The sequence below is a fragment of the Telmatherina bonti genome, assembly GCF_933228915.1.
Source record: "Telmatherina bonti genome assembly, chromosome: 4".
In the NCBI taxonomy this organism is placed as follows: domain Eukaryota; kingdom Metazoa; phylum Chordata; class Actinopteri; order Atheriniformes; family Telmatherinidae; genus Telmatherina; species Telmatherina bonti.
The window spans coordinates 13,992,211-14,019,989 of record NC_136622.1 but is presented as its reverse complement, the minus strand read 5'-3'; the positions used below and the strand labels follow the sequence as shown (position 1 = coordinate 14,019,989).

The 27,779-nt window shown below is 38.8% G+C and overlaps 2 protein-coding genes across 5 annotated transcripts in view; both read left to right on the top strand.

The window, feature by feature from the left end:
• Positions 1 to 138: 138 nt before the first annotated feature.
• LOC306754779 (ral GTPase-activating protein subunit beta-like) lies at positions 139 to 21,819 on the top strand. 4 transcript variants are annotated; one of them, XM_079238861.1, is made up of 31 exons: positions 139 to 236; positions 1,087 to 1,307; positions 3,855 to 4,057; positions 4,640 to 4,806; positions 4,887 to 5,073; positions 5,316 to 5,447; positions 5,734 to 5,912; positions 7,052 to 7,203; positions 7,413 to 7,653; positions 8,282 to 8,317; positions 9,118 to 9,319; positions 9,422 to 9,589; positions 9,759 to 9,873; positions 10,012 to 10,159; positions 10,296 to 10,360; positions 10,456 to 10,600; positions 11,942 to 12,063; positions 12,588 to 12,770; positions 12,881 to 13,029; positions 13,698 to 13,885; positions 14,043 to 14,146; positions 14,273 to 14,425; positions 15,136 to 15,345; positions 15,501 to 15,659; positions 16,011 to 16,176; positions 16,287 to 16,409; positions 16,504 to 16,640; positions 16,730 to 16,838; positions 17,015 to 17,093; positions 19,230 to 19,378; positions 19,712 to 21,819. In XM_079238861.1, the coding sequence occupies exons 2-31, from the start codon at positions 1,131 to 1,133 to the stop codon at positions 19,903 to 19,905; spliced, it is 4,542 nt and encodes a 1,513-aa protein (XP_079094987.1). In that variant the 5' UTR covers positions 139 to 236; positions 1,087 to 1,130; the 3' UTR covers positions 19,906 to 21,819. The 4 variants fall into 4 exon arrangements, with proteins under 4 accessions (XP_079094987.1, XP_079094986.1, XP_079094989.1 ...); XM_079238860.1 differs by having other exon boundaries at positions 14,270 to 14,425; XM_079238863.1 differs by lacking the exon at positions 8,282 to 8,317.
• A 3,390-nt stretch (positions 21,820 to 25,209) lies between these two features.
• The window catches only part of prex1 (phosphatidylinositol-3,4,5-trisphosphate-dependent Rac exchange factor 1), a gene marked incomplete at its 5' end in the record, with an annotated part of 76,440 nt that continues 73,870 nt past the window's right edge, over positions 25,210 to 27,779 (top strand). The window contains one exon of the mRNA XM_079239746.1: positions 25,210 to 25,353. Coding sequence (XP_079095872.1) covers positions 25,210 to 25,353 — 144 coding nt within the window. The remainder of the gene's footprint in view (positions 25,354 to 27,779) is intronic.

The window sequence follows — 27,779 nt, the reverse complement described above, 5'->3', positions numbered from 1 at the left end:
ATAACTTTTATTATTTTTTCTATGTAATGAAAGCGCCTCCGGTCACGTGCACTGCCTGTCCTAAACAGTAGGGGGCGTGAATCTCCGGATCCTGCTTCCCGTTTGCCCGACAAGCTGCAATATCCAAGCCCTGACATTGCGAAGATGGAGGCTGTTATGGTTTAGCCCAGGCTGCAAATATAGCGTATACTGCGAGGCTCAGAGTTCTGTTATGACAACGTATCCAACTAGTCCAGGTAAAGAGTAAAACCAGCTTACTTGAGTTCTGAACAAACATTTCTGTCTTTGCTATGCAGGCTAGTTAGCCGACTGAACTGACAGCTGGTGCTCAGCGAGCTAATGTCAACGAAGAGGCTAAATTAGCGAACACTAGCTAAGCTAGCTAATAACGTCTGATCATATACAAGGTAGTCTAAAATAAATTATTAGATATACAACTGTGGACCTTTATTGACTATAGTTGTGTCCTAATCAGAAAGATGTTTGTAACATTAAAGCCAACCAAAAGTAACTTCATCAAATGCAGTTAGCCAGATGAGGAAGATGTTAAGAATACAAGCTAACGCTAGCACGCAATTCAATCCAAGATCCGTTTCCTGGTTGTGATTCCTTTGCTTTTCTTTTTTCTTTTTTAAACCGATCCGGATGTGGAATAAAACTGTTTTCTTTTTTATAGGTTTGTGTCATTTAAGCCTCGAAGACGAAACCCAATTATATATGTTATTTGCACCACATAGATAGAAAGAGAAGGACATAAGCAGCAGCATTAAAATCTGTTTGATGGTTCCTGTCAAAGGGCACAATAATGAATGACAGAATACACTTTGAGTTCACGATTTTTGCACGAGGTTTGCATGTGACAGTATTCTTTTTTTAAAATAGAAAGTTAATTTGTATCTAACATCATGTCTTGCATTCTGTTAAACCAGCTGACGTAGTTTAAGTCAATCAGTTTTTCTACATTAGCAGAATAAGGTTGAGAGTTTTGGCTGAAGTAAAACTGTCCAATATTGGATTGAATAAACACTTGGCACTTTTTTTTCTAGCTTGCCACCTTATACTAACTTTAGGTTTTTGGTTCTGCAGGTGGAGGCAGGAGGTGTGAGTAGAAACCAGTAGACATCAGGACCATGTACTCCGAGTGGCGCTCGCTGCAATTGGTGGTGCAGAGTGACCACGGCCACCTCAGTGTTCTGCATACGTACCCCACCACTGTGGGCACAGAGGTGGCAAATGCAGTGGTCAAGCCTCTGGGCACTGCTGTAAGCCCTGTCGCCACTGAGAACATTCTGAAAACAGATAAAGAGGTGAGACAATGTTAAAATATATTTAAAATGTCTTTTAAATATATTCATGCCAAGATGCTGCCTCCATTACCAAGTCTTGCCAACTTTAAACTTTGGTTTCCATATGACTTTTGGGGACATAGCGAAATTGATCCACCACAAGATGTATAATTCAGTTCTGAGTAGTTTATTTTGACTTCTTGTCATTGATTTCATATTAGGAAAATGCAACATATCAAGATGATTTTGGACAGTACAACATAATAAATAAGAAGGGATTACCATTCTATATCTTTTAAAAAAATTCAAGCTATATGGTCTATAATCCATATCTAAAATGCAATAGGAATCATTTAAGTCTCATATTTCAATTTTACCAATGTGAAACTACTCATATATTTAAGGTTCTTTTCTATAATGCTGACTGCACGGTCAACTGACTGCATTATGTTCATTTACTTTTTAAAATGTTATTATGCATTTGTTTTTTTTCTACTGTATCATCTACTATACATAAAATTAAACATTCAGAATAGCTAAAAACGCATAGCAAGATTCCAGCTCTATTGCTTTTTATTCTTAAAATTTGAATTTTTAATGCCATCCTAACATTTACCCATTCAGTTAGCCTGTCCTTTTATTTTGTCTGCATATTATAGAGCTGTGTTTCTCAGTCGAGGTACTCAGGACCCACTGCCCTGCATTTTTAGAAGTATTCCTACTCCAACACACCCTATTCAGATTAATGAACTTCCGCATCAAGTTCTTTGCAAGCCTGTTAACAAGCCCTTCATTTCATTCAGGTGTGTTGAAGTAGTATAACCTCTAAAACATGCATGGCAGTGGATCCTCTGGACAAGGAGTGAGAAATACTTAGGATGTTCTTTATTTCTGTAAAACAGGAATCCCCAGCTCTGGTTCTTGAGGGCCAATGTCCTGCAGGTATTGGATGTTTCCCTGCAGTAACACACCTGATTCAAATGAATAAGTACAGACTTGTGAATAACTTGACAACAAATAGTGGAGATCACTTTGATTTGAATCAGGGATGTTTCAGTACGGAAACATTCAATATCTGCAGCAGGACTCCAACATTCAGGGACCAGAGATGGTGATCCCTGCCTTAAGTCATGCTTCAGCAAGACCATTAGGCATTTCTGGCAAAAACACCAGTGGTGTGCTGGGGTTGTGGCTTCTTTTGTTGCTGTGCTTAGTCTTCAGATGACTTTGAATTGTCTGACAATTTGAACTTGCTCAAGGACCTGTCTGTAATTTACTTAATTTATTATTCCATTCTTGGCAATAAGTGTCTTAGTTTATGTTCAAATTATGACTCAGTATTGCTAGCTGTTGCATGTGTGTATGCGGACAGTGAAGGGAAATATTTGTTTTTAACGCTGTTAAGGTAGATTAAAGTTTAATTGTGCCAAATCCCTTTGAGCTTTCATGCCTCTTACTCTGTGGTATAATTTTCGTAGCTGCTTTACAACATTAACGGCCTGAGTGATGAAAATGCTACAGTGATGGCTTTCTTTCATCTCGGCAGTAGGTTCACTAGTGAAACACTATAGATATACACAGATTAACCCTTAGTTCTGCTTTAAATGATGTTATGTGTAATTACAAAAGACTTTGGAAGTTGCTATTTTTTATATCTTGAACCACTTGACAAAGAAACACACTCTCTATATCTACAGATAAGCAATGTAACTGTGTACTTAATGGAGTTGTCCTGAGCCAATCTAAAGGACCTTGCCAGATGCTGATTCAACCAATTTCAATAGCTAGATGTTAAAAACCAAGTACATTTACAGATCTTTTTGTGTGGGTACTGTAAAAGGACCAGGTATGAAAAGTCCTGTGGTGCTGTGAAAAAGAAGGAAGAAAAACAACACAATATGAATAAATGAGAGAACCACAGAGCACATATTGAATTAGTAACTTCAATAAATGATGTGACAGAAGGTTTCAGGAAGTGATGAGAAGGGAACTGTGTTGAGGTAAAAATAATTCACTAATATTTCCCAGCTGCGCAGTGTATCTGAATTGCTGGGAGAAACTCCAGAATCCCTTGTCCAAACTACAGATCCGCACCAACGTTTTTATCAACATTAACAAGACTTTGAAATGTCTTGCAAAATCTTTCAGGGTATTTTTAAGGCAGTGCTGCTTTATAGGTTTTTAATGTTGGTTGAAACATGGACAGTTTCTTCAGGTTTCCTGTGATGTAAGACATATTTTGAATTGAGTATGGATATTGAACATAATTGATTTTCAATATCTCCACTTGTTGTTAAAATGTCTCACAGCTTTGAATATGACACTGAAAATAGAATTATCTGGCTTTAATTGAGCCTTACCTTTTAATATCCAGTTTAACACATTGTGATGATTCACTTGAAATAGTTTTAGCTGCTACAGCATTATATATTCAAAAAATGCTGCTGAAAATATTTGAATTTGTCCTGCATGTCTGTGGAGGACTTTGCTGTAGCAGTATGCTGCGTAATGAATAACAAAATGCTCCAATAAATTCATAACTCATATCTGAACAACTCTGCATCGCAGGTGAAGTGGACCATGGAGGTACTGTGTTATGGCCTGACCCTCCCTCTCGAGGGAGACACTGTCAAACTGTGTGTTGATGTGTACACTGATTGGATGATGGCCTTGGTGTCGCCCAGGGACTCAATGCCTCAACCTGTGGTGAAAGAGCCCAATATGTATGTCCAGACCATTCTCAAACACCTCTACAATGTCTTTGTACCAAGGTACGTGGGAAAAGTTGTTAGATAGGTTTTGATGTTCTTTTGTGTCTTAGTGTACTTTTGCATATGACTCTTTGTTGGCAAGTCTTATACTGTCGGTGGATGCTGTTTGTATTTATAGTGGTGAAGGACAAATTTGTATTTGTCGTGATCAGCACCAGCTACCAATTTGTTTCCTGCTACTGCTAAACAAATAGTGCGTTTAAACATTTCTGCAGCTCATGTAGCTTTGTGAGTGTGTTTGTGATGACTAAAGTTTTAAATAACTGTCTGTTTACTTACTTTGTGCTTTTTAAAAATGAATGAGTGCATCGTCAGCTGAGTGCAGAGTAGACCTACTGAAGTATACAAAACAATGCGTGCAGAAAGAGCATAAAAGCTTATTTAAGTTAACCAGCTGTGTCATTCGTTATTATTGTCTGTCTTTCTTTTTTTTAAAATTACAATGTGACATTGTTATCAGGGTTTTATTCACAGCCGTCAGCCACTGAAAAGCAAAAATAGGTTGACCACAACATTAAAGTAATTTTTTTTTTTTTTTTTTTTTTTTTTAAATCATCCGTTGTCTATCCACATCTGGCGCAGGCATGAACAACACAGTCTAAACCACATCAGGCTTTGCCAGCAGGTCCTGACAGCGGTCCAGAAGTTGGCACGAGAGTCTGTTTCTATGGTGAGAGAAACTTGGGAGGTGTTGCTGCTCTTCCTGTTACGGATCAATGACACATTGCTGGCCCCACCCACAGTTGGAGGTAAACTCCTCTCGAGATGATTCTCTCGGTCAGTACTTATTGGTCAAGATGACTGACAATTTTTTTGCTCCTTGTTGCAGTGGGGGTCGCAGAGAAACTGGCTGAGAAATTAATGGCTGTTCTGTTTGAAGTGTGGCTGCTTGCGTGTGCCCGTTGCTTTCCCACACCACCATACTGGAAGACAGCACGGGAAATGCTGGCCAACTGGAGACATCACCCTCCTGTTGTAGAGCAGTGGAGCAGAGTGGCTTGTGCTTTGACTTCCAGGTCAGAATAGATTCAGTTTATTGTTTGAGATATGATGTTTAAAAAATACCTTCGACATTGCCAACAAAAATGTCTTTTGTTTACACTGAAGATTGTAGAATTCATTGTCTGAGTCAACAGATTGGAAAAGCAAACTGAGCAGAAATTTGTCAATGCACAGAAAATGAAATCATGTTGTACAATCTCTGTTATTTACTGCTACTACTGTTATATTCTGTTATTATTTTGCTTCTGCAACACAGACTTTTGCGATTTACCCATGGGCCAAACTTCCCACCATTTAAGGTTCCTGATGAAGATGCTAACTTAATTCCTTTGGAGATGGACAGTGACTGTGTGGCACAGACGTGGTATCGCTTTCTTCACATGATCAGGTGCATGATGCATAAATTTGAGATTATCTGTTTAAAAAATTGACATTTAAATGACATAGATGGTTTCTATCTTTTTTTTGTGTGTGTGTGTGTTTCATGGGGAAGTTGAAGTTATCAGTTTGATTCAATGACTGTTTGTTTGCATGGTTTTATTGCTCTTCTCAGTTCTATTTGTTGTTTATTAGTTTTTTTTCTTTTGTCTTTTTCACCACGTTTATTTGTGTTGAAGCATATTAACTTATACCTTGATGTGCTTTTCTTTTTTTTTTTTTATTTTCTTTTTCAGCAACCCAGTTGACTTGAGCAACCCTGCAATAGTCAGCACTACTCCAAAGTTTCAAGAGCAGTTTCTCAACTCGAGCGGCATCCCTCATGAAGTGGTATTGCATCCATGTTTGAAACAGCTTCCCCAGATTTTCTTCAGGGCAATGAGGGGTGTGAGCTGCTTAGTAGATGCCTTCTTAGGTAAGAGGATGCTGAATAATTCATATAACATTGAAGACTTTGATTGAAAATCCAACAAAGCTTACTCTTAGTGTTCAAATGTATACGATGAAACAAGACAATAAGATGATATAGACTTATTTCTTATAGCTTGTGTTGTTCCAAATAAAAACTTTCCATTTGACAAGATTAAAGCAGACTTAGTGACTCTTGTGATTCATCTTAAGGACCTTAAATTCACTCATGAAGCGTTAAGCATTGTTTTTAAGTAATTTTTTCTAGTTTCCAGCTGATATTGTGGCACAGCATCACAATGAAATGAAGATGGCGGTTCTTGATTATTTATTACTCCCTTTAAAAAAATTTAAATAGCAACATGTCTGTAAGTATTTTTGTCTTTACACTATAGGAGTGTCTGTTGAAAAGAAAGACGTACGGGAGAGGGTGTTCTCTTTTTGTCCAGTGCAGCGCTCTCATGGTACAGGCATCAACTGATACATCAAATAATGAGATACTATGGGCGTATGATCTCTTTATTGGTGGTGATAATATTAAAGGTCCAGTGTGTAGGATGTAGTGGCAACTGTAAGCCTCTGAATATCTCATCTACTCCCAAGCTACTCAACAGACCTGCTCTAGAACAAGTGCTTGCTTTTCGCATTGGCTAACTGTAGTACCAAGTAGGGCCATCTGAAGTGTTGATGGAAATGCATTGCTTCATCTAAAGCAATGAAAACACAGTTTTAATTTTAAGTTTTTCATGAATCATAGTCTAGTTGTCAATATTATGTTTAATTTCTGCCAATATATTGCTCTAAATGTTACACACTGGAACTTTATGAACTGTGGGGTCTTGTATTAGCAAAAGGACAAATCCTAGATCTTCAGACTGAAATGCGAGGTCATCAACAAGGGGACTCATGCAGATGTAGAGTTGATCCTGATTGGTGCACGACAGTTATTTATGATTCACATCTAACAATTGTTTTGCATGTCATTAAATGAAAATGGTCTGATTGATGCACAGTCTCTGATGAAAAATTATTTTCTTATCTTCCTCTCATCTACTGAGACTAATTAAATCCCACCTCTGCTTTGAAAACAAAACAAAAATAAAACAAACTACTTGTACACTTTTTAAGTTACCTTCTTGTCAACAGGTATATCCCGTCCCAGGGCTGACAGCGCCCCGCCTACCCCAGTAAACAGAATGAGCATGTCACCTCCTCCTTCCATCGCCAACACTACGCCCCCTCACAGCCGCAAGCAGCGACATGCAGTGGTCACCAAAACTGCAAGCAAAAGTTCAACTGTAAGTTGCCGCATTTATGACTTTAGCTAGTGGACAGATAGAGATATCATCAGGTTTTGAAGTCGTAATCAGTCGAGTTGCAAATTTAACAAAGCAAATAGGTTTAGAAGTAGGCTTACAAACGCCATCTATTCCTCTTCTCTGTTTGTGATCTGTCTGTTAAACGAGTCCTCACTCATGTACCTTCCTCTATCCCACCCACCCTGTAGAGCAGTGGCAGTCAACCAACCAAAGCATCCCAGCAGCAACAGCAGCAGCAGCAGCAGCAAACATCTTCCTCCCCTTTGCTTTCAAGCCCCAACCAGAGCAGTTGGGAGTCCAGGCCACTGCCAGCCCCTACACGGCCCAAGGTCAACAGCATCCTCAACCTGTTCGGCCAGTGGCTTTTCGATGCTGCTCTGGTCCACTGTAAGCTGCACAGCGGCCTCAGCCGGGACCCAAGCATGACTGGTAAGATTTGTGATGGCAAAAGGATTTTAACTGATGCATGGGCAAATGGGTGTCTTGTTGCTGTTCATTAGTATGTTTTTGTTTTTTCCTTTTGTGGAGTTCTGTGTTTTTGGTGGTGTTCTTTTTTACTGTATGTTGTTGGGATATTTTTTTTTTCTTTTCATTTTTTCACCATTTTCTGTGAAACTTTCTTGTACCTTGCTACATGTGGAGGGCTTGGTTAGAAGTGGCCTCATTTGAAATTTCCATCGAGTTACATCTGTAAAGTTCCCAACGATCTAAACTGGGCTAAAACTGCATACAGGCTAGATATGTTGAGGATTTTTTTTTTTTTTTTAGTAATTTTATTTTCTAGATTGCACTTAGCAGAATCAGTGACAACACAGACAGAACTTCATGTTGAAAAAAAATATTGGCTCATTATTGGCTTTCCATTTATATTGCCCTTCTTGGTATAGTGTCCTGCACGTGTCTACCATGTCTGATTTAAATGTCCAAGAACTGTAATGGGTCAAAAAGTCATGTATTGAGGAGAACAAAAACACAATTCATGCCTGATATGAATTGATCCCAAACTACTGGATCTGCTTTGATTTTGTCTCTCTCCACTATTTCTGTTATCTTGCAGCCTCTTTTATCCAAATTCTCCTTTCTTATAAATCTTGTAAGTAGGAACGGCAGCTTTTTTTCCTCACTTGATTTGCGTTTCTTGACAAATCTTCCTGCTTTTCAGTTAAACTCCTCATGATCATTGCCATTATCACCATCGTTTTTTGTCCCCACTCCTTGCCATTTATAAAAGTTCTCCAGCGTTCTTTCAGCGTTCCTCTAAAGGTGATGAAATGGATTTCACCAACTGACCATTTGTCTCAACTATAATGTTGCCATTTTGTGACAATGCCACCCCATTTTAAGTGGTTTTCTTTTCTTTTGAATCATGCTAATCCTTATTATTGCGTTTCAGACCCCTTCAAGTTCAGCCTTGTTTTGGTTTTTGTAATTTTGTGTTGTCGATTTTACTTGAGTTGTGATTTTATTAGTTTGGTGCCTCAATGCATGATGTGAATGATCTGTACCTTGAGTGATAATCATAATATTGCCACATTGGGGAAGCTGACACCGGGACTTTGCTTTGTGAACATGCAACAATGAACGACACATTTTAGCACTAGCACACTACACCTTGTGACAGTGATTGTTGAACTTGTAGGCAAACTCTTTGTGTCAGAGTTTCCTTAACTGAATGCTTTTTAAGGATGTGAGTGTGTTTGCTGTCATTGAAGTCTCTCTTGTAATGGTAATTAAATGTCTGCTTTTTGTTGCCTTTGTGTATGAGAAGTCTAGAGTTTTTACTTTTTATTGTGCACATAGAGTTGACATGCCTGTTTCTCATACATGCATGCATTCAATTGGCCATTACAATTCAGGGTCCTTTCATTCTTTGTCTTTTCCCGCTCCCTACAGCAATAGCCACTCAGGTTGGTTTGGAGCTGAGAAGGAAGGGCTCTCAAATGTCCACTGACTCCATGGTGCCCAACCCGATGTTTGATCTCAACGAGTTCCCAGAGAGCTATGAGTCTGGTCGAGCTGAAGCTTGTGGGACTCTCTGCCGCATCTTTTGTAGCAAGAAAACTGGAGAGGAAATTCTACCCGTTTACTTGTCCAGGTAACATTTTTACTGTCAAAGCATAATTTAACTAGTTACAACCAATAACTGCCTGAAGGTGCAAGAAGGATAGGTAATCTTATGCTGTTTTTCTTTGTGCAGGTTTTACATGGTTCTGATTCAAGGCCTCCAGATTTCTGATTTCATCTGTCGACCAGTTCTGGCTTCTATCATTCTCAACTCTTCCTCTCTTTTCTGTACTGACCTGAAGGGCATCAACGTTGTAGTGCCCTATTTCATAGCTGCTCTGGAGACAATTGTGCCAGACAGGTTAGACTGGCAGCTTCTTACACCAATTTTAGATTAATAAAATATGCTCCTGTCACTTGCATCACTTTCTCATTTACAGAATTACCTATAAAACTATCACATTTATTTTCCAGGTTTATTCTTTGAAGTCAGTTTTGAATAACTGGCTCATCTGTTTTATGCTTGTTAGGGAATTGTCCAAATTCAAGGTATATGTAAGTCCTACGGAGTTGAGGAGAGCTTCTATCAACATCCTTCTTGCCATGCTTCCACTGCCACATCACTTTGGCAACATCAAATCAGAGGTAACTGTCTTGATTAAATTCTAACTTTTGAGAAAAATATGAAAATATGCCATTTCTGTTTCTGTCATCCATTCAAAATCATTACTAAATACTGCTGTTTTGTGAGAGGTGAACATCTGGACTTATTTTATTTTATAGGTTCTTTTGGAGGGGAAATTCAATGAGGAGGATGGATGGCCCCATGACCAGCCAGTATCTTTTCTATCGCTGAGGCTACGTCTTGTTAATGTCCTCATAGGAGCACTGCAGACTGAAACTGACCCCACCAACACACAACTTATCCTGGGTATGTGCAAACATCTTTATGTCTTCTTTATGTGGTTATTCTTGATAGACAGTATTCATCGCTGGCCTAAATGATCAAGTGTGTTTCACTATTTTACTGTTCTTTTATCTTTCTTTCATTGTTTTCCCAATTTCAGGTGCAATGCTCAATATTGTTCAAGACTCTGCCTTGTTAGAATCCATAGGTGCACAGACGGAAACTGTAAGCCACAGATCCACCCTTTCTTATAAGCCGTTAATATTTCATCATGTTTGAGCTAGATTCGACGTCAAGAATGCGTTTTCTTGTGGTTGCAGGGCAGCATTGATGGAAGCCACGTGACACTGAGGAGTCAGAGTCACAGTCGCACCAACAGTGGCATCAGCTTTACCAGTGGTGGCAGCACAGAAGCCACCAGTCCAGACTCTGAGCGTCCTGCACAGGCACTGCTCCGAGACTATGGTAAGACTTACAGCTGCTTCACTAAAGCTTATATCAGCTTGGTAAATTAACACAACAATGAAGCTTGATTAAATGATACCTAACAGCCTTGCACCAGGATCCACTGCCTGGATGGTAATGTGTGCAAAGCATGAAACTTAATAAATTTACTTGTTTGTTCTTCATAGCTAACGTGGTTAGAGTGGTATGCAGAGTTAAGAAGCACTGGGTAAAATGTCTTTGTAGGTGAATTTTTTTTTTTTTTTAGTTTGCTGTGATGCTGAACTATTTCTTTGAGATGTGTCAGTGCTGATAAATTGTCCTTTTCCTCTAAATTTTAACCAATAAAATCCACTTTAGAGATTTAATCTTTGATTTTTATGGGGCTGAATGATGTAGAAATTGTAACTCGGCTAACTTTCTGGATTTTTCTTTTTTTTTTTCTTCAGCAAGTCTGTCAGACTAACTAGTACAGTGTTGGGGGTAACGTGTTACAAAGTAAAGTAACAGTATTACTTTTTGGGATAACAAAGTAAAGTAACTTACTACACCTAAAATGTCAGTAACAAAATTGCTATACTCTACTGTGGTAACACGCATTCCTGCGTTACCAGGTGAACTCATAAATGGTAAAGTAAAAAACGGTAAAGTGACATTAAAGTAAGAAACGGTAAAGTAACGTTAAAGTCAGAAACAGTAAAGTAACGTTAAAGTAAGAAATGGTAAAGTAACGTAATAAGTAGTGACGTTACTTTTCAAATGCAGTAACAAGTAAAGTAATTTTGTTCAAATTTACATAAGTATAAAGTAAAAGTAACCCATTACTTTTTTGAGTAACAACTCCAACACTGCCATTAAATAGTTGATTCTTGTTCAGATTAGTTTTAATGGTCTGCTTAAACCGAGCAGATGTGATGTAAATAGTATAAAAAGGCTCTGTGTCTTTTCAAGCCATATTCACAGCATGTACAGTATGGATATTGATGAAAAGTTTAGTGCTATGATAACAAATAATTCCTGTTTTGTCACAGTTTTATGATTAATTTAGAATAACAGGTCAATAATTGAGGAGATCGTCATTATACATGATATTCTGTTTTATTTCAGTCATAATTATGACGTTGACATTGCTCAATCCTAGTTCTGAGTGTTTCATATATTTTTCCCAGTACTTTTACCATATTGCTTAATACTGTGTGCTCTTTAAACTTTCTTAATGCATGCATAAAGTGTTAAATTATTACTAACTGGGCATTGAGTGCATTTATCCTGCATGAAGCTTGGGTTTTGCCTTAATCCTGTCATGCTTTGTTCTTTGCGGTGTTTGGTATTTCGGGGTGTTATATGGTTTAGCTCTTCCAGATACTGCGGCAGGCCTGCTGGTGCGCAGCATCCATCTAGTCACTCAGAGGCTCAACTCCCAGTGGAGGCAAGACATGAGCATTTCACTCGCTGCCCTGGAACTGCTTGCTGGGCTTGCCAAGGTAAAGAAAAAATACTATAGACACCACTGTGTAACAATGTACAGTTTTTATACACTGTTCTGTCAATGATGGGATCATCACTTACCTTTCACTTACCTAGGTGTGTCATGAAGCTGTAATTGCTATTTTGACAATTTAATTATTGAAGCACACATTTCTAAAACATGAAGTTTTGAAAAAAAAACCCAAAGCAAACTCAAACCAGGTTTATTGTAATCAGGGGCTTATTACAGTGATAGCTTCATTAATTATAACTGGAGACGTCTGGGGGCAGAGCAACCGCAATAATGTCATTTCCCACAAATTTCTACAATAGACAGTTTAATTTATTACTAGTAGGAAAACTAATTGTTATAATTATCATACTGCAGAAAGAGAAGGGATCAGCATTAGTTTATGCAAAGCTTTAAAAATGAGAAAATAAACAGTTGTGAATAACTGGTTTCCAGTAAGGCTAAACAGAATATTTTTTAACATACGTCCAATGTATAGTCTCCTTGTGTCTTTTTTTATTTCTTAATCAGATAAAGGTGGGAGTAGATTCTGCTGACCGCAAGCGTGCTGTCAGTTCTATATGTGGCTACATTGTGTACCAGTGTAGCCGTCCAGCTCCTCTTCAGTCCAGAGACCTCCACTCCATGATTGTAGCTGCCTTCCAGTTCCTGTGTGTGTGGCTCACAGAGCACCCGGACATGTTGGATGAGAAGGTAAGTTTAAAAACAGATTTTAAAATTCTTTCCTGGATATATAGATATGTTTACAGTAATAATATTATCATTGTTTTTTTTTGTTGTTTTTTTTTATTTTTTTTTATAAGGATTGTTTGGTTGAAGTGTTAGAGATTGTGGAACTTGGAATATCTGGCAGCAAGTCCCGTCAGGAACAGGAAGTTCGTCATAAAGGAGAGAAGGAGCACAACCCAGCTTCAATGAGGGTGAAGGACGCTGCTGAGGCAACTTTGTCCTGGTGAGCTATTTCATGTTAAAAAAAGAATGAATGTTTGCTAATTGTGTATCTCAGCAAAAACGTCCATTTATCTGTTTGGTGTGTGGAGGTTTGAACTGTGGCTTTTCTGTAGTGAGGTTGCATGTTCTCTCCTTGTATGCGAGGATTCTCTCTTGGTACTCTGGCTTCCTCCCAACATTCAGACGGGCATGTTAGGTTAATCGATCATTTTAATTCTCTTTAGGAATCAATGTGAGTGTAAATGGTTGTTTGTTCTCCTGTGTTGGCCCTGTCAGGTGGGTGACATGTCCAGGGTGTACCGTACCCCTCACCCAATGATTGCTGGGATAGGCTCCAGCTTCCACGCAACCCTTAATCGGACTAAGCGGTTCAAACAGTGAATTAATGAATGAATGTCTGTCGAGTGTGTAAAAGCATTTATTCTTTGTCAATGTAAAAGTTTCTGTCTTCTTTTGCATGAATTCAATATAAAGATTGGACCATTTTGTAACCACCAAAATGGTGACTGAGTGATAGCCATGTGTTTAACCTGTATGATTTAGTTGCTTATGTGCTGTAGCAATTGGCACACTTGTCTTTTCATCCTTTTAGAACATAAAATGTGTTGAATCCACTTATTCACATTTTTCTATTTCTATTCTTCCTTGTGTTCTTGTGGTGTTCACCAGTATCATGCAAGTGCTGGGGGCTTTCCCTTCTCCCAGTGGACCTGCCTCCACCTGCAGCCTGCTGAATGAAGATACTCTTATTCGCTATGCCAGACTTAGTGCCACAGGAGCCAGTAATTTCCGTTACTTTGTTCTTGACAACTCTGTTATCCTTGCGATGCTGGAACAACCTCTTGGCAATGAGCAGAGTGAGTAGCCTAATATTATTTTGTCTTCATTTCCATGTTGTAGTGGACATTGTATCACTTAACAAGCATGTCAAATGAGCAACTAATCCACCATCTTATTTTTCAGAAAATGACATTCATATGCATTTTTATATGTATTCCATATCTGTCCTCACAGATCCCAGTCCATCAGTGACAGTTTTGATCCGAGGGACAGCGGGAAGACATGCCTGGACTATGCAGCTCTTTCATCAACCAAGGGGAGCTCGGGCCAATCAGAGGGTGAGAAAATTCTTACTACTTGACTTTTGAGTTGTTGCTGTGCAAAATCTTTTTTTTTTTTTTTGTCATATCTGTTCCAATGATATAACAACTTTGTATTTTTTTGCCTACTTTTCTCCACAGCAGATGTTTGTTCCAGAGGGCCGTCCAACACCCAATAATGAAGTGGGCATCAAATACAATGTCAAACAGAGACCATTCCCTGAAGAGGTGGATAAGATCCCCCTTGTTAAGGCCGACGTCAGTATTCCTGACCTTGATGACATTGTCAGTAAAGAGGTGAGGAAATAGCTTCCTTTTTAACCTTTTTTTTTTTTTTTTTTAAATCATGAATCCATTTGAATACTAATTACTTACAAATGAAATATTTCTACAGGAATAAGGTGGACCAGGACTGTCAGATGTTATGGCTGAAACTGCTTTGCAGTGAATAATTATTGATTTTATTTGTTATTGTACAAAACCAGGTGTGTTGTTTGGACTGGCAGGATGATTCAAGAGCTACAAGCTCACTGATGAATAATTACCGCCACGTGAGTTTTTTTTCTGGGGAGATCAAGTTTTACTCGGGTGTTCCTTGGAAAAAAAAAAAGGGGGTCAAATCATCTGGTTTTGGTGATGTTCATTTTGTCCAATTTCTTAATCCAATGCAGTGCTCTTCTTGCAACACTTTCTTTTCATTAAAAAATAATTGTGGTTGTAAAATATTACCACTGGTAACTTCCTAAACATTATTATTATTATTATTAACAGTTAAAGCTTCAAAGACTAGATTTCTTCAAGGGCTTTTGTACTGGATTGGGTTCAATTGTGCAGGTTTAAACAAGATTTCTTTTTTTCTGTTGAGTGATAAGTGTTTTTTTCTTTCAACTTTAAGAAGTAGCGTCTCTCTGGGCTGTGGGACCTTTCTTGCTGAATTTATCCAGACTGCTGTTCATCGGACATTTTCTCCCCATGTTTTTTAAATCTTGTCATCTCCTCTCTTTCAGCTGGAAATACAGCACGACAAACTTCGTGTTCTAATAACCAAGCAGATCGAATATGAGAATGCCTTGGAGCGACACAGTGATGAAATCTGGAAGACCAAGCCTTTCCCAGATCCACAGACAGACTGCAAGCCACTCCCGCCCTCACAAGAGTTCCAGACAGCACGCCTCTTCCTCTCTCAGTTTGGCTTTCTGTCTCTGGAAGCCCTCAAGGTTAGCTTTTCTTTCTTTTTTATCATCTTAGCTGCTTAGTTTTTAGTCATGGCATCATCGTCTAAAATTTCCAAACAGAAGAAAAGTGAATAACTAATATAAACTTAAATGTTTTAGTTTATTCAGTTTTACATGTATGTATTGACCTCTCATAGGAACCTAACAACAGTCGTCTACCTCCTCATCTCATTGGCCTCGACTCATCCTTGCCAGGATTTTTTGATGACATCAGCTACCTTGACCTACTCCCCTGCCGACCATTCGACACAGTCTTTATTTTCTATGTAAGAGCTGGACAGAAAAGCAGCCATGAGGTGAGGAATACACACTAATCGTTTACAGATTCCGGTTTATTCTAAGTAAAAATAATTAACATTCAAGTACATGGACATATTGCCTTGAATTAGAAGAAGTGTGAATGCTGTTTGCACCTGTTGGCTATAAATTGTCCTAAGCTTGAGCACTGGTTAGTGATAACCCAGGTTGTCCAGGTGGATATCCTTCTCTGTAGGAACTGATTAACTTGCTGTCAACAGGCCCTCATCGTCAGAAGGTTGACATTTGTTTACAAGACTGATGGTTGCTTGAAATGAACGTGTACAGTAGTTGAGCTTGTTATTTCTTTCTCCAAATGTTTGTGAAAATCTTTGTTTGTGATACATCAGATCTTGAGGAATGTTGAATCATCAGCCAGTGTTCAGCCCCACTTTTTGGAGTTCTTGTTGTCCCTGGGCTGGCCTGTGGATGTCGGACGCCACCCAGGGTGGACGGGACACCTTGACACAAGCTGGTCTCTAAATTCCTGCTCTGACAGTAATGATATACAAGGAGGTAAGCTCCTGCCAATCACTGCATTCCTTAAGAAGGATCATTTGAGGATATTACAGGAGCTGCTGTTTGTGTACATGTCTGATAATAACAGCCTTTTTCTTGCTTTGTAGATGAAGCAGCTACACCTGAGGACACGGGAGGTTCAGTCTTCAACGGAGAGAAGAAAGTTTTGTACTATGCGGATGCTCTGACTGAAATTGCCTTTGTTGTTCCGTCTCTCACAGAAAATTCTGGTCTGTATTCATTTGCTTGAATATTGACTCATCTAAAACTCAGTTTATCATAATGGGTCAAAAGAGCTGTAGTTTGCCATTTGATGTTTTGCAGAGGAGTCATCTGTGCACAGTGATTCCACAGTGGAGGCAGACACCACCACAGACCTCATGCCTGGAATATTAAAACAACCTAATCTAACATTGGAACTTTTCCCCAGCCATTCTGAAAACCTGGAGTCTGCAAAAAAGGTAACGTTTTTAACTAACATTACTGTTTCTGATTTGTGACTTTGGATGCATTGTTTGCTTAAAATAAACGACTTTTCCTACTTTGGTAGTTGAGTCCTTTGGTGAAGACCAAGAGGTCATCAGCTGGAAAGTCTTACCCACAGCTGGGCCCAGAGACAAAGGTGTTTGTAGTCTGGGTGGAACGCTTTGATGATATTGGTAAGCAAGTACTCTTTAAAATGACAGAAGCTGGGGCACAGTCAACATTTATTGGTGTGTAAAGATACATTTATATTGCTCTGTCACTAAATTTCACCACACAAAATCTTTATAAAGTACTGCTATGCCACACATTGGTCATGTACCACTACAGTATATTATTGTTGTGTTTTCAGAAAACTTCCCGTTATCTGATCTCCTGGCGGAAACCAGCACAGGTTTGGAGGCTAGCATGAGCAACAGCACTTCCTGCAGGTATTCAGAAATTCACGCTAAGAAGCATTTTGTTTCCAGTATAAAGAAGTTGTGGTTTATCTCTTGGTTTTGGTCAGGTCAAGAAAAACCTGCCGTGCAAAACTGAATGCACTGTAGCTTGCAGTTTAAACAGGAAGTATACATACATATAGTCTTTGCATAAGCCGGAAGGAAAAGTAAGTGTTGGCAGAGCTGACAGTTTTCTGTGGGGGAAGGGTGTTGTTTTGAAGAAAAATATGCGCTTATTTAGTCAACCCTTTTTTTTTTTTTTTTTTTAAGATTTGGCTTTAGAATAGGTTTATTAAAACCAGTTACCAGAGACCACCATTCACAAGCCTTACAGGTTTAAATGAGTTGTATTTATAACACCATTGATCTCTCAACATGTAATTCTGTAGTAACATGATTTATGTGAGTTTTAACAAAAATTTAAAGTGTCAACTCATTCTTGAGTTACACTTGAGTGCTTTGCTAAATTGACACAAGCACAGAAGTTATAGACTATCATAATATTGAAAACATCTGCAGAGCAAAGGCATAGACCCAATATCTCTTCAAATGGAATTGTTGTTACCATGACAACATAATGATGAAACCCTATCTTGCTCTAGTGCAGGTTGGTTTCAGAGATGAGATAAACATGTGTAAGATCTCTGCCTCCCATCCAGTCAATTCTCTTGGGAAAGGACACTGTTTACTGAAAGAGCAGCTCCTGCTGACTTTTAAAGAGTTTGAATATTAATCAATTTTAGTTATCATTGACACATAACCGTTACAGACGGTCCTCAGGTTACGCAGTTCTCAACTTACGTCGTTTCGACTTTACGACGCTTATTAAATAAATGTAAATAAAAAATAGAGTAAGTTTTGAAGTGACAAGGTTCCGTACAAGCTCTTACGACACGTGATGCAGAGGCTGACAAAATGCCTCATTGGGTGAATATTTATTTAATTTCAATTGAAATGTCTATTTTAAGTTCCTGTACTGGTTTTCCCATTAACATGATGTATAATTATTAAGTAATTTAGGGGGTATTTCAGGGTAAAAATCCGACTTGAGAGGAATTTCGGGTTACGCCGTGACGTAGGAACAGAACTTGTTTGTAAACAGAGGACCGCTTGTATTCTTCCTTTTTTGATTATACACACTGATTGTGCTGAGTATCAAACTTAATCTTCAGACCCAAAGTAAAATCTTGTTCAGCAATTTAAAGCCTACAAGGAAGAACATAATCTTAGACATATACAGTTACTGGTTTAAATGTTTTTTTCTTTTATTCTTTAACTGGTACATTTAGGCAGAAATTAGGTTATTAATATACATTTTAGGGACGAATTTCATCCATTTAATGGAATAAACTATTTGAAAATTACTCACATTCAGTATTTTAGCTTATGAGTCAAGTAATCTATCAGAATTGTTATCGGAGTCTGGTTAATACTGGTTCCAGTTAACCTCTTTATATGTTCTGCATTTGTGATTCATGGTAAAATGTGTCACTATTGAATACAAAGGTAGCTTTGAATACTTTGGTTGGTTTTTATTATGTCTGTCTCTGTCTGATTTATCACAACAAGTGTTGCAACTGTTTTAAGATAGTCCAGTGTTTATCAGTAAATACCGTTGTAAGAAGCTTGTCAGACAAGTTAATGGTCCATTCCACATCAATACAACTTTTTTCTTTTTTTATTTATGCAGTTGTTGTTTCAAGGTCTTTGAGTTATCGGCACATATTCAGAGAACTCATGTGAGATGTAGCTGGTCTGATCCCATTAAAAGAAGATCCTTAATTTGTCAGTTAATCAACACATTATTGTCTCTAGTACTATTACATAGAGACATGAGTGCTTGCAGTGCATTTTTCACCAAGACCAGTAGTGAACTACACAAGTTTACTGAAAGGAGGTACATCTAATCTTTTAGCAAAGTTCATGAGAATCGCCTGCAGAGATTTGTTCTGTTAACAAACAAACTGCAGCAATCGCTCATCTCTACCTCTTCTCTGGGACTGGTAGCATAATTACCCTTTTAAAAAAACGGTGCTACGGCCTCCTATGCGTTCTATATCATTAAGTTGATTGCAAATAACCAACATGTGCCTTCTTCATCCATCCCCACTGTTGTCCTTGCTGCAGGTCAGGGTTACTAGAAAAGGACGTCCCTCTGATTTTCATCCACCCTCTGAAGACAGGACTGTTCAGGATCCGGTTGCATGGAGCTGTTGGTAAATTTGGGATGGTGATTCCGCTTGTGGACGGGATGGTGGTCAGCCGCAGAGCTTTAGGTAACCACTCATGTCTGCTAACTTGTCCCTTCTTCCCTAACATACCTGTACTTTGCTTTTTACTTGAATTTTTAGTTGATATAATTCAACTTTTAGCACTCAGACAGCACAACTTCCTTTCCTTTTCTAGGTAATTTTCATCTTAGTAAAACATAAAAATGCAAGAGTAGGTAGAAAAAAAAGAGAGAAGCTCACCCACCAAAATGAAAATTTGTAAACATATCAAGTATAACTGTACATCTTTACAGGAAATCTTTTGCAACAGGATTTATCTGTTTTTTTATTAATTAGTTTTAAATAGAAATTAATCAGTGTTTCCTTTACACTTGTCAGGATTTCTTGTGCGTCAAACAGTCATCAACTTGTGCCGAAGGAAGCGTCTGGAAAGTGACTTGTACAACCCTCCTCATGTGAGGAGGAAACAGAAGATAACGGAGATTGTCCAGCGTTACCGTAACAAACAACTGGAGCCTGAGTTTTACACCTCGCTCTTCCACGAGGTGGGGGAAGGAAAGCCTCACCTCTAAACCCCCCACCCCCCACTCCGACCTGTCCAAACACTGGCTCACAAGCGCGCACAACACACAATCCCATTCTACACTGATAAACCATTTACAGCTGTGCTTTCACACACATTACACACTCACTCACACACAGAATCTTTATATTTATACTGTACTATTTTGTTATTTATATGAATACATATATCGACACTGTTTGCCTTTGACTCTGAGATCAATTTGTCAAAAACCATGCCAAGGTGGAAAAAAAAACAATGCATTTCTATGTTGCAGCCTCTTACTGGAGATCTGAATGGCTGCATTCACCACTGTCTCTTCTCATTTAGGGTGATGCTTTGTGGCAAAAGAGTTTCCGCTTGTCTTTAAATGCAATACTTTAGTAACACTGTTGGCCTTTCTGAACTTGTACAAAAAAAAGTTTGCCCATTAAATCCTGTGAGATGAGATAATTTCCTGAGGTTTGGTAATGCAGAGTTGTGTCCAAAAGCCTGATCTGCAAGTTCATTTTTGTTTCAAACAACTTCATGCTTGGATTTTTTGCCAAGGATTTGAACACAGAAGCATCATTCAGTGGTTTGCAATATAGATAGCATAACAAAAAGAATTTGCAAACCAATAATCTTAATTTACAACAAATTGTCCTCCACATTCAGACACCTGCTAATATCTGCTATAGTCTTCCTAGTGTGAATGCACGTGCGGTCGTTGGTGCAGCAGAATGAGTGCACAGATAGACTCCTGTGTGATTTCACCGAACGAGGGTGTCGTTTTTGACACTTGTTCTTTTTTAAGGCCATCCCATTACACAGCCACCACTACGCTGCGTGTGTATGTGTGTGTATATGTGTACACAGCTAAGTATTTGCTTGTTCAGGCAGTCAGTTAACACTACAAGAAGCCAGGAAGTCCTACAAACCCTAGTGTTTCAAAAATGTTGTCCCTGTAAACAAGCCCTATTTTTTTTTTTATTTCAGAAGCCCTCGATCAGGACAACTTTAGAGCGGATTTCCGCTTAATGCTTTACTGAGCTGCTGGAGTTTGCAGGGCTAATTTGAAATGACCACAGACAGACTTTAGGTTTGAAGTCTGTGCCACCACCAACCAGAACCATAGCACAGTTTCAGGTCTCTTGCTCCTCCAAACTAAAAAAAACCGATGGACATGCAGGCCAAAATACTCGATGTAGCTAACGGCATTAAATAACTCATTTTGGTTTATGGAAGCTGTTTTATTTTTAACCTACATATTTAACTTGTCAGTTATGTTTTCAGTACAGGAATGTGCAGTTTTGCCTTCACAAATGTTTATGTAACTTTATTTTTGCTTAACAAGTCTTTTCACCGTTGTTTCTTCACTGTACTTGTTACTGTCTGCCTGTAACAATGTGAATTTATTTATCGCAGATATGGAACAGGGCAAACACCTGCATTTTTTTTTGTTATATTGGAAAGTCTTAATGCACTGAGCACATTTTATGTTTTTTTTTTTTTGTTTTTTTTTCTATTCTCTTTGGTTACTCGACATGACTTTTTGTACTTTTGTGCATTTTGAAACAAAAACCCTGCTGAAGGAAGAGTTATCTTGTGAAATATGAATGAAGAGATGGTTTGGAGTTTTTAACCTATCATGTCTAATTGTGACTAACTTTTTATGACAGTGCTGTATGCACATGCCTTTTTTTGGAAGGAAAGTACATTAAATATGCTTCAAAGAAACTTCATACAATCAGTCACACATTGTATCCTATTACTCCGATGTTTGGTCATATTTAAGGACTTGCCATGTACAGAAGTGGATAATATGTAAATATATGATAGTGTAAGGCATTTAGAAGTTTGTTGCATTCCTCACTTGAGATGATAATGTTTGAGATAATGTATGCAATTATGTGTGGGAGGAACGCAGTGGGTATTGAATGTAACATGCATTAATTAAAACTATTATTGACATTTTATTTTCTCCCATTCCTAATATTTGACTACTCCTTCAGAGGATCATGAGACAAAGTTGTAATTAAGAGGCCTTAACACTGCAGAGGCAACTTGGTTTCTGTTTTAATTACTGATGAAGTGAGAGATTTTTTTAATTTTTTTTTTATTCCTATGTATTTTTATGAATCATTCATTACTATTCTTCTTTTTTCCCTTTTTTTTTTTTTTAATGTGATCTATGATCACATGATTATGATGATGACCAGGTTACAATTCCTGTTTTACTCTTTAAAAAAAGAAGAAAATAAAAAAAGGATCTTGTCTGAATCTAAGATAAGCAAACACAATTTTTGTAACTATATTAATACTGTGTGTAAGTGTACAGCCTCTAGCAAAGACTTTAGCAGAGGTAGACTGTTGAGTGTCCTTAGTCTAAGTCATGCAAGTCTTAGGTGTTTCCCTGTTTCAAGACAGCTGAATCTAATTAACCCTTTACTCGGCACTCATCAAAATACTTATTTAAATAGAAACAAGTCTTATAATATTGGGGTAAATTGCAAGATTTTAAATCTTCAATACTTCTTTTCTAAGATAAAAAAATAGATTGTGGTTAGTGGTTGGTAGTAAACATTCTTTTTTAAACTTTATGTTTAAGACCGATCTCAATGAAGTATCTGGGATGGATCTTTGATGATTGGTGAGGACAACTCTGTATGGTTCTATGATTTCAAGGACTAGCATGCAGAGGCATTTTGTATTTCCAATTAAGTGATCAAATATTTATTAATTAATTTGCCCAAGAACAATCCTACGAGGGAAACAGGTTTCCTTGTATCCTTGTACCAATAGAGGCGACTCAAATGAGTCATTATGAACAACCTTGTGGGCTTTTTGATCTATTAAATTTGATTCAGGTATGTTGAAGCAGGAATACATGGAAAACCTGCTCATTGTGGTCCTCATAGGATTGGATTGAATTATCCTGCTTTATATGCTTAATGATACATTTAATTTAAAATAGGAATGTTTGAGCAGGGAAACACCTAAAAATTGCAGCTCTCCAGGACTGAAATTGTCTACCCCTGAAATATGGGACGGACATCTTCTAAGACAGTGTCTCTCAATGCTTGTCCTCAAGCACCGCTGCCCTGTATATCTTAGATGTGGTCCTACTCTTACTCACCTGATTCACATTAATGAACCTCCCTTACAAGGCACTCACAAAATTCAGGTGCGTTGAACTCTGCTTGCCTCTACAACACAGATGTCAAACTCCAGTCCTTGAGGGCCGGTTTCCTGCAGGTTTTTGTTGTCTCCATGCTCCAACACACCTGACTCAAATTAATACAGAGGTTAACAAGAAGCTACTGGATCCATTTGATTTGAATCAGGTGTGTTGGTAGAGGGAAAAAACAAAAACCAGCCAGATACTGGCCCTCAAGGACTGGAGTTTGACATCCCTGCTCTACAACATGGTACTTGAGGACCAGGGCTGAGAAACGCTGCTTTAAGGCCGAGGTGGCCTCCTTCCTTTAGAGCTCAGTCCTGCAAGTGTAGTTTCCTGCTGCAACACACCTGACACACATCAGACTTAATTTACCAGACTTGCGCAGAGCTTGACATGAAACTGTAAAAAAAAAAATCTGCTGATTACCCACTGATTTGAGTCAGGTGTGTTGGAGCAGGGAAACTCCCAACACTTGCAGGACCATGATTCTAGAGGACCAGATTTGGCCATCACTGTCTGAGAGGATGTTTATTTACCTAAAATATGTACAGGACATATGATAGTGTTTTAACCGCTGAACATTTTGTCTTTGAAAATAAATCTTCCAGAAATTACATAAGAGATTAAATTAATGGTAGATTAGTGATGAGGAACAAAATTAGAAGTTTTAAAATGTTTTCATTCATGTATTCATTGTTGATACTGCTTCGTCTAATTCAGGGTTGGGGGAGCTGGCGCCTATCCCAGCAATCATCAGGCGAGAAGCAGGGAACACCCTGGACAGGTCTCCAGTCCATCACACATTTTGAAATGTAATGACAGTGAAATTAAGATAATTTCAATGAAATGAAAAATGAATGCATTTTATAGAAGTCAATGAGACATTTTTTGCAATGAAGTGTCCAGAAGGAGAATCTGACACTACGTAATGCAGCAAAATTCTTTTTGTTGCTATTCTTTGAAATATACAAGACTACTCAGCCTCAATACCCCACCACCTATTATTTATTATATACATAATACATACATAATATTTTAATCCATCGACCATCCATTTATCCATCCTGGAAAATATTGCACATGTGTAAGTTTTGACCAAGTCCGAAATGATTTGCTTGATTTATAGAAAATAACAGTAACAAAAACAAAACAAAGGTGTCCAGACTAAAGAAAATACTTGCAAATGAGTCACACAACAAGCTGTAACATAAATGGCAATCAAATCATTTTAGAAGTTGAGAAAATGTACACAACTGCCCCAGAATGACACAATGGTTAACCAGGTGATCCTCCACACCGGGGTTTGTAAAAGTAGTATGGTTTGCAGGAATGGACACTTTGGAAGCAGCGTGTTTAGCAGAGCACCTGAACTCATCCATCCACGGAAAGTTGCAGTCATACCTGCAGCCACCAGAGGGCGTCTTTCTCCTAAATTTGATATCTGATGAAAAGCATCTCGAAAGTATGGCACATAAATGCTTCAAAATCTCAACAAATAAATAAATGCAGACAAACTCTGTACCTCCATTTCACCCCTCAAGCAAATAGCTAATATAACCAATGATGGAAACTGCTAATTTCCATCTTCATCTCAGTTCGTGTCGTGACTGCTTCAAAGCGTTTAAACAATTTAAGCACGCTCAAAATTGTAAGTTTTCTTACAGTCATTTGGTCTTTATAGTGTTGCTGGAGCTAAAAAAAAAAAATAAATAAAATAAATAGTTTCCTTTTACGAGGTGCTTCTACAAGTTGCAAGCCAAGCTGCGGGGTGCAGTTGTTTGTGAGCATCGAGTCCCTCCTCCTCCGACTCCTCCGACTCTCCTCTGCCGTCTCCTCTCTGCAGCCTTGCCTGCTCTCAGCTGGTGCAGCGACTTCACCACCAGACTTCTCCTCGCTTGTTCTCCATACTTTTGGTGAACTTTGTTTCTAAGTGATTGGTGCGTCGCGCATCTCCAGTTGGCGAGTTTTTTTTGTTTTGTTTTTTGTTTTGTTTTTTTTTTTTTGTTTTTGTTTTTTTAATTTTTGGGAAAACTCGCTCATCTAAGATGGACTGACTGAATTAAACAGCCCAGCAGAGTGGATCCTCAGGAGAAGGGGGGAGAAGAAGCGTGTTTCTTGAGTGCGACCTGTCTGCGGGCTGACTTCACCACCATGGAAGAGGACGACGGGCATCTGGAGAACGGTGTCCACGCCGGGAAAGACTCGGACCGACAGCAGCGTCTCAGGCTCTGCGTTTTAAACGAAATACTAAACACCGAGAGTGATTATGTCAGGACGTTGCTCTTCCTTCAGTCGGTAAGTTTTGACGTTACCTCTCAACGTTGGCTCGTGCCAACAACCTCTATGGGTTTATCCAACATACGGAGGCCAGTCAAGTTGTTGCAGGTAGACATTTAGGCAACGTTTTCATTGACTGACAGATGTCCAGCCACTTGTTTTCTTTTTTTAATTTTTAAATTTTTTTTTTTTTAGATTTGATGTGACGTTGGGTTCATTCAGACAGCCTGAGTAGTTTATTTCACTTAAAATCCCATGATGTTCTGTACAAACGGGGTGTTTCACACACGTCGCAGCCTTTTGTGTGTCTTTCTTCACCCAGACTGAAATGACAGCTTTGCTTTGAGAGGCTCAGCATGCGTCCTAACTTAACGCATCTTCTCCCCCTGACTATGTTAAACATCCAAATAGGACCAGAAACATGCAGGAGAGGAATCCCGCATGGGGTTTATGGGAGCTCATTCACACCTCTCCACTGTGTGTTAAAGCTCAGGTTTTTTAAATGCAGAAAAGGAGCCGAGCTTAATGCAATCAGATAGATATGCATGAGCATTCAACTGCACCACCACGCCTTCCAGACAGAGAGGGAACCATTTCAGCGCAGTTTCTTACTCTCTTCTTTGTGCACGAGTAGCCTGATGAATGAACATCCTGGTAATTTTAGACGCTCCTTTCAGACATCACTGCCAGCATAAATGGCTTCCCACCTGCAGGCGACTATTCAATTAGTCATTTTTGGTTGTCTTTTTCATCCCAGCCTTGTCATCTCTGGTGCTTGTTCAGTGCAGGTGGCTCCAGCCTCCAGCTGTGACAAAGTCTGTATGTATGTGTGTGTGTGTGTGTGTGTGTGTGTGTGTGTGTGTGTGTGTGTGTGTGTGTGTGGTCAACTCCAGCCTCAGTGCATTTAACTTGTCAGCATAATGCAACTTCTTTATTCTCATACAGCATTGATTGTTGATGTTGATTCTCTTTTTGTTGGCTCCCCATGCACAAAAAGGTCACAGGTCAGCTGCAAAAACTTCAACTTTGAGCATGTAGGGGATTTAGGCTACCCCCTCCCTTCTGAGTTGAAGGAAAGAAGATGAATGTTATCATTCTTACCTGTGATAAGTGTCTGTTTCTTATTACAATTCTAGTTGTTTAAAAAAACAAACAACAACATATATTTTCCTGTTTTCAGCTTCCAGCATATTTGCTCGACTGCAGTGGTGGTTCCCTGTTTTTCTCTGGGCTATCACATGTTAAGGAACTTCCTCAAAATTTCTTAAAACCCTTCTGCTTCATCTGCACAGACTTGCCAGTGGTGCATGGTGTCACGCAGATGCTACATGACTTTATGGTCCTTGCCCAACCAATGCATGACATTCTTTTTTACATCCGCTTTATGTGACTTCAGTGTGATGTCATTGATTCATATTTCACATTTGTAGAACTCCAGCGTCCTTTGTGGTGTGCAGTCTCCTTGGCACTTCTTCCTTTCCTTTAACGACCCAAAGAAGGCTTTTTGTCTGTTCCGAGACAGACAAGGCAGCAAAGGGACATGTTTTGACACCCTCCCAAACCATGCTGTGGCATGATGATGAAGACTAAAGCATTTATCAAAGGTCTGGGTGTTTTCTTTTTCTTTTTCTTTTTTTTTTTTTTTTTTTTTTGAGGGCATCAGAAAGCTGTCAGTGCTGGTACCTCCAACTGTGCTCCCTCCTATCTGAACATGAATAGGTATCTTTTTATGTAAGCCGTGCAGTTTTTACTTTGTGAAAAGTAATATAGATGAGTTGAAACTTTTTTTTTTCCTTTTTAACAGGTGTCTTTTCATGTTGGAATGCTTATATAATTGCATTCATTTGCAGCCATCTCTACATTTAGGCACTTTAAGGATTGTGTAGCTGATCTCTGAATGCTCCATTTGTGATGCTGTCCAACTGGGGAGGTGTTTTGACATTAAGGCTTACACTGTTTAAGTAGTACTTGGACAATAAAAGCAAAAAGGAAAAAGAAACATCAGTCCCCAACACCTCTGTTGCCAGTCATTTGCAAATCCCCCCCCCTTATGTTTTCTGTCAAGGGTCCAGCTGAGTCTTCGCCCCTTCCCTCAGTGGGAGCTGAGCCTTTGTTACCATGCAGCTCACTGTGGCACTGATAAGGAAAGTCTGGCTGTGGGAGCACGCAGCATATGGTTTCAGTAAAGATAAAGTGGGGTTCAGGCTGGTGGGGGTGGTGAGTGAGATGGGCATGTGCAGTTCCACAGGAGGAAGAAGCTAAAACAGTGATGGGGGATGAAAAGCGAGTCGGTTGTGAAAGCCTAGAGTCATCTATATTGATCTTAACATCATCATCAGTTACACAGAGCCTCCATTTCCCAGAGTGACTTTCAGAGATTCCCTTACAATGCATTCCAGTTTTTTTCTGCCTTTTCTCTTCCCTCTGATATTGATGCTCATGGA

Coding starts and splice junctions, on each gene's coding strand:
- LOC306754779 (XM_079238860.1), top strand. CDS start 1,131: ATGTACTCCGAGTGGCGCTCGCTGCAATTGGTGGTGCAGAGTGACCAC. Junction 4,807..4,886: donor GGCCCCACCCACAGTTGGAG/GTAAACTCCTCT, acceptor TCCTTGTTGCAG/TGGGGGTCGCAGAGAAACTG. Junction 16,839..17,014: donor GGAACGCTTTGATGATATTG/GTAAGCAAGTAC, acceptor TTGTGTTTTCAG/AAAACTTCCCGTTATCTGAT.